Source organism: Merops nubicus, unplaced genomic scaffold (assembly GCF_000691845.1).
Source record: "Merops nubicus isolate BGI_N331 unplaced genomic scaffold, ASM69184v1 scaffold48460, whole genome shotgun sequence".
In the NCBI taxonomy this organism is placed as follows: domain Eukaryota; kingdom Metazoa; phylum Chordata; class Aves; order Coraciiformes; family Meropidae; genus Merops; species Merops nubicus.
The window spans coordinates 2,231-9,051 of NW_008584446.1; the positions used below are offsets into that span (position 1 = coordinate 2,231).

The 6,821-nt window shown below is 42.1% G+C and overlaps 1 protein-coding gene across 1 annotated transcript; it reads left to right on the top strand.

The window, feature by feature from the left end:
- Positions 1 to 484: 484 nt before the first annotated feature.
- Positions 485 to 6,029, top strand: CHRNA6 (cholinergic receptor, nicotinic, alpha 6 (neuronal)). The gene is made up of 4 exons (XM_008944184.1): positions 485 to 523; positions 1,622 to 1,731; positions 1,851 to 2,838; positions 5,891 to 6,029. The coding sequence occupies exons 1-4, from the start codon at positions 497 to 499 to the stop codon at positions 6,011 to 6,013; spliced, it is 1,248 nt and encodes a 415-aa protein (XP_008942432.1). The 5' UTR covers positions 485 to 496; the 3' UTR covers positions 6,014 to 6,029.
- Positions 6,030 to 6,821: the final 792 nt, after the last annotated feature.

Here is a 6,821-nt window from a genome sequence, read left to right on the forward strand (position 1 = left end):
TTCTGAACATTTCTGAATATATGCAGACGTTTGCACAGAACAGCAAGAACACCCTTTGCTACCGATGCTGTTTTCCTTGCATCTTGACCAGCATTGCACTGTGCAGACAGGGCCTTTTAAAGACTGAATCCAACAAAACACGTAGCCACCAGCAGAATTTTTGTTCTTCTGGTACTGGCCAGGGCAATTGTAAATTTTGTGTTCTCCAGGTACTCAGGCCCTTGGCAAAACAGTGCAGCTCTTTGGATGTCTCATATTTGTGGGGCATAATTTTTCAGTAGAATTTTAAGAATTTTTCATTAGAGCTGCATATGACTATGCACAATATGTAAGTCCCTGAAATCAGCAAGAAAAAAATCTGATTATCAGTTAATGTGAAATTCTAATTTCCATTATCATCAGAATAAGTTTGTGGCCATCTCAGAATACTGTAACTGATTTATGGAGTGAAGATGTGCATGCCTGTGTTTCTTTCTAGGATGAAGTCAATCAGATTATGGAAACAAATTTGTGGCTAAGACACGTAAGTGACTGCATTTCATTTCTCATGCATTTTGCATTGCCATGATGAAATATATTACCTTGTAAACTACAACTGTAGAGTAAGTGCTTGTTTTGTAACAAGGATTTTAAAGGTATGAATAAAGAGAAGCTCCATTAATGAAACCCACATCTGAAAAAGTAATTTCTTCATTATTTCCAAGACATTACATTTCTCATCTTTCCTGTGTGGTATATTCACCTCCAACTTCATGATTGCTGGTTTATGTGGTAAATATAGCTGGATATACCCATTAAATACCAATAAAAGGTATTAAATATGCAGCTCTGCAGTCCTAGGTCATCTCCATATTGAAGATTCCAGCCAAAACATTTATGAGCAAAAGGAACATGCCTCTATTTTTTTTCCTGATGGTTTTAGCGTTTATACATAGACAAAGATCCTTAGAGGACCTAAAATGCTGAAAAATACAAGCCAACTTACCAAAATCAGTCTTCTTCAGGCAGTGATGGTGGTCTACACACAACTTTCTTTAAAAGATGCTGTGCTTACGACTGGGATCTCCAGGGTGGGCTGGAAGAGTATGGAGCATGGCCCCATGACAGGGCAATAGAAAGCAATGCAAGAGAGCTGCTGTGTGGCCCTTGCCCCTCCAGCTTGGTAATTCCCTGCCCCTGTGGAACCATTAATGTCCCCTGGCAGCAACTGCCTGTCCCTCTTTTCCCATGAGCATGCTGGCCTCCTGCAACCTGCAGGGTGGTCTCTCATGACAGCAGCAGTGAGGCCTGGACTTCCTCTCTGCAGTGGGGAGACAACCTTGCAGAAGTAAATCTATACTGGGGTAGCAAGACAGGGGAGAGTCCTCAGCATGTCAGCAGTGGCTTGCAATTGGTATCTCATCCCCCCCAGAGAGCAGGGAGCAACAAATCTCTATGACCAATGTTCATGTATGTCCAGTGTTTCTCCAGGCCATGGCCTTTGTCTTTGCGATAGTTGTCCCCTTCTATGCGTGCTGCATTTTCAGTCTTCATCACAACCTGTCATTTTACAGGAAGATCTGAGAAGCAGACATTTGTTGATGATCCAGGGTTTTAAAGTCCTTGTCCGTTCTCCTTTCAGATTTGGAATGACTACAAATTGCGATGGGATCCCAGAGAATACGATGGCATTGAATTTGTTCGGGTACCAGCAGATAAAATTTGGAAACCAGATATTGTCTTGTATAATAAGTATGATGAATACTTCTCCATTTTACCTTTTCTCTCAAAAGTATCCTCCTCACAGTGTCCATGAAAAATATTTTACTTTCATGTCGATTTTCTTTCTTTTGCCTCATCTGTCTTTCTAGTGCTGTGGGAGATTTTCAAGTTGAAGGCAAGACCAAAGCCCTCCTTCGCTATGATGGAATGATTACCTGGACACCACCAGCTATTTTTAAAAGCTCCTGTCCTATGGATATTACCTTTTTCCCATTTGATCATCAGAACTGTTCACTGAAATTTGGCTCATGGACCTATGACAAAGCCAAAATTGATCTTCTGATCATTGGATCCAAAGTAGATATGAATGACTTTTGGGAAAACAGTGAGTGGGAAATAGTTGACGCTTCGGGCTACAAACATGACATCAAATATAACTGCTGTGAAGAGATCTACACAGACATAACATATTCCTTTTATATTCGAAGGCTGCCAATGTTTTACACCATTAATCTGATCATTCCCTGTCTCTTCATCTCATTCCTGACTGTGTTAGTTTTTTACCTGCCATCTGACTGTGGTGAGAAAGTGACTCTTTGCATCTCTGTGCTCCTTTCTTTGACTGTGTTTTTACTGGTGATCACAGAAACAATCCCATCCACCTCTTTAGTAATACCCCTCGTGGGTGAATATTTACTGTTCACTATGATATTTGTAACTCTGTCAATTGTCATCACAGTGTTTGTCCTGAATATACATTACAGGACTCCGACCACACACACGATGCCCACTTGGGTAAAAACTATCTTTCTTAGCCTGCTCCCCAAAGTTCTGTTGATGCAGAGACCACTAGAACAGCAGGAAAAAAATGTCTCCAGAAAAAAAAAGAAAGGATCAGCCAACAAGTCAGCCAAGTCTAAGCACAGCAAACACAAAGATACTAAATTGCACAAGGAGAAGCGATGCAGTCACTGTGATAAGGCAACTGAACTCATCACCACCAGGAGAAGACAGCTGAGCCATCAGTCACTGAAATGGATGTCAGAGCACGTCGAGTACTCCCCCGAAGTGAAGGATGTCATTAGCAATGTTCAGTTCATCGCAGAGAACATGAGGTCTCAAAACGAAACCAAAGAGGTAAGGGAGCTAACCACCTAGCTGGGTATGGGGCCACACTTCCAACAATAAAAACACAACCTCAGAGGGCAGCCCAGAGGAATTGGAGTTGTGAGTCTGGAGAAGAAAATTTTGAGAACTGTCAATGGGTTGAAGTTCCCTACAGAAAGGGGGGAGATAGATCATCCATTGGGGATGGAATAAGAAATCTGGTCTCATCCCTCCTTCATCTATCCCCAGTGGATAATTTAAGCAGAAAGACAGTTTTAGAGTAGACATGAGGCTCACCCTTCAAAGCAAAAGAAGAGGAGCATCAGACTGTTGTGGTCATAAGGAGTGAACTTGGATCAGCAGTGGTTCAGGGAGGGCTGATCCTGCCATAAGGCAGGGCATGGACTAGACAGGACCTTTCAAGGTCACTTCCTTGTAGATCCTTAGAAGCAGCCCTCTCCTGCTGCTCACCAACTGCACAGACACGATAAGTGGTGACATCTCAATAGTAAGCATGCTATTTGCAAAGCAGGGTGCTTTTTGGTGTTAGCAATGGAACAAGCAGTTTTGGGAACTGCTTTTTAGAAAACAGGGCTTGTCTAGCAGCACAGTAATTGGTCTGGACAAGAACTACTTTCAGCCAGTGATAAATATGGTAAAGTTGCTCCTTTCAGAAGGCTCATCTATATTTTATTTCAGTCTAGTGTGTTCTGATTTTTTTACACTGTTTTGACTGGTTGTGGCTTCAGCAGTACAGTATTTTCAGCCATGACCAACATATGTTGAAATAAAAGTGAAGTTTTGGCAGAAGACAGATGAATAAAAACAGAAAACAGATGAAAAAAGACAGATTTAAAAGAGAGAGACAATGCTTTAAAAATGAGACTTGACATTTGAAATAATGGATTTGCTTGTGTGAGGTTATGAATCTTTCATCCTAACTGGGCTTACTGTCATGGAAAATGATGCACATTGGGATCTAGAGAATTCTGGGGCCACATTGTCAGGTGTAGTAAACACAAGCAACTCAAATCAACTCCAAGGAAGATTCTCTGACATCCCCCACAGCCAGGCTTCACAAGAAACAGGAATTCTCTGGCAGTTCAGGATGTTTTTAGGAAGTGTTTAGAACCTAATGAAACATTAGGTTAGATCTTAGGAAGAAATTCTTCAGTACAAGGGTGATGAGAGTCTGGAACAGATTGCCCAGAGAGGCTATGGATGTCCCCTCCCTGGAGGTGTTCAAGGCCAGGTTAGACGGGCCCTTGAGCAGCCTGGTCTAGTTGAGAGGTGTTCCCTGCCGATGGCAGGGAGGTTGGACTAGATGATCTCTAGGGTGACTTACAACCTGAGCAGCTCTATGATTTATGCTTCTATAATTTACCTTTGATCTATCATGAAACGTTTGCTTTTGGGTTTTAAGTTCTTTATATGTTCAAAACGGCCAAAAATCCATTTCAAAATTGAATGCTGCTCTATTTGTATTGACAAAAACTAATACTTTGTGAGAAAAACGTTGAGAGGCATTTTTGCCGTCAGAATTTTTTTTTTTAAATCAGCACAAATTCGTGCAACTTCTCTGCAACCACAAAATTACTTTTTTTCCCCATTTTTATGTCCAGCAGAAGGAGTTTAATCTGAAAACAAAGTCCTTAACTTTCTGAATAAAGTGCTACAGTTAAGGCCTCGTGTCTGAACTGATAGGATAAGTGTGTAATACAGGCCAGCCCAAAGGAAGAGACACGAATCTACGAGTCCAGAGGAGGATGGAGATTGGGCTTAGTACCTATGGCCTCATTGTTTTGCTTGACCTCAACATTTTAGTCCTGTTTTTACTGCCACACCAGCTGCATAAAATGTAACCATGTACTACGTTTGCCACCTTCTCCAATGCACTCCAAAAAAAGAACAGGGGTTCTTTTGGAAAAAAAAAATAAAAATAAAAATGAAGCAGTCTGAATAACAGGCTGCTTTGATTTTACAGCTCATGGTAAGTCTTTGATTCTCAGTTTTGCTGATCTGCATTTTGCAAATCTCTCCTGACACATGAAATTGTATTCTTAGCATGGTGTGTGCATCAGCAGCTATGTATCTTAACTTTTCAAAATATGCTAGGGATGTGAAGCAGGATTTTTCACCTGAGAATGAAAAATCCTCTCTCTGGGGGAATAAAAGGGGGTTCTTCTCAGGCAAGCACTGAGGAAAAGATTCTGATGGCTCCTTCTGCTACAGCCAGGTGTACAAAGCCATGTAGGTGCTACCATGCACTAATCCTCTATAAATAAAAACCCCTTTAAAACCTGTGGCAGCATTTACAGTTGCTGGAGTTCTTGTGGTATTTTCTTTCACAAGAAGTGTAACAGCAGCCTCTTGGAGGAAAACATAAAGAAACTGGGAAAACAAGTTAAAGATCCCTTGGCAGAGAGCTCTCAACCAGTCACTAGTTTTGTATGAGTGAATGTTCCCCTGATGCCGTGGCCTCTGTACGTAGGTACAGTTTAAAGGACAGCAGCCTCACTGAACATTCACTCTGACCTGCTTAGCACTATGACACAGGTTTGCTGAGCCAGGGCCCTTGCTTGGCTATAGTCCATGTGTCCAGCTGAAGCCAGTGGGGCTTGCCTGGAGTGACAGTCTGGCAAATCAGGCCAGAATAGCAAACTGTCTTGTGTGGGCTGTCAGGATAAATCCTTTGTCAGGGTCTGGTGATGTGCAGCTACGGTGATTCTGCCTGCTGTTAAGCCACCCCACTCTGCACCCATCACATGATCAGGTCATATTTGTTAGTGTCAGCATCACAGCCATAGCTTGCCAGCAGACTTGAATATTTAGAAAAATTCAGCACGCTAGGACGGCGTCAAACATTCTCAGTCAAAAGTGGTAAATACCATTAGAAAGTCAGCCCCCTCCAAAGACACTTAAAAACTGCAGCAGCTATAAGCATGACAAACAACATTTTTGACTGCACATATGTTCTTCCTTTCATTCAAAAGCACAATGGACATCTCTACTGCATAGTGTCAACACACAATTGCATGTCAGATTACATGTAGCTTAAGCTTTTTATTTTTTTCTCTTACAGGTGGAAGATGATTGGAAATATGTAGCTATGGTGATAGACAGAATATTTCTCTGGGTGTTTATAATCCTTTGTGTGTTCGGGACTGCAGGGCTCTTTGTCCAGCCACTAATAGCAGATACATAATTTGATCCACTCTTTTTATCCATTTTTGTTCTTCTTTCATTTTTGGTTCAGAACTGTCCCTGGTTATTTCTCTCCTCTTACATAACCCAGCTCTGCTCACCCAGTCACAGAGGAAAGGAGAAAGAGGGGGGAGGGTCCTCTGGGACACAAAACAACCCAAAACAGGAAGAGAAGAGGACTGAAAATGGGAGATGCGCATGTGGTCTTTCTACTGTGGAATGCCTGGGATTTTCAGTGCCTGCCTCTTTCCCACAGTGAGATCAGCAATAACAATCACACTGAAGATTGCAGGAGCAGACTGAAGTTATTGACCTTTTCCTCTGGTCTCAGTACAGGAGGCAATCGGGACAGTTCAGGCACTTCTGAGTGCATTGCCCAAAGTGAACCCTAGTTGGCTTCATTTTACTCTCCTGATGATAACTCTTCCTCAGCTTTGAGTTCGTTTACATTTCCTTTCTACTTCTCTCCTTGTACAACAGCTAGTCTTCAGTGTGGCACTTAGGGGAGCTATCACAGCCCTACTGACTGGACCAATGCTCTTTATTGTGTTTTTGTGTCAGGGCAGACAATAATTAAAACAAATTAAACCAATCCCTTGACTCTCTAACGAGAGAGTTCTAATCTAGAACAAGGAGTTCCCATCTTCTGCAGTATATGTACACAAATGAGGGTCTGAACAGCTCTGCAATAATTTTCCATTTGCTGGGTCCTTGTAAATCAGTGCTCTGTTTGCATTGTAGGGACACTTCTTTTGGGGCTGCTGTGTAACCAGGTGTCATGGTTTAAACCCGGCTGGCAGCCAAACACC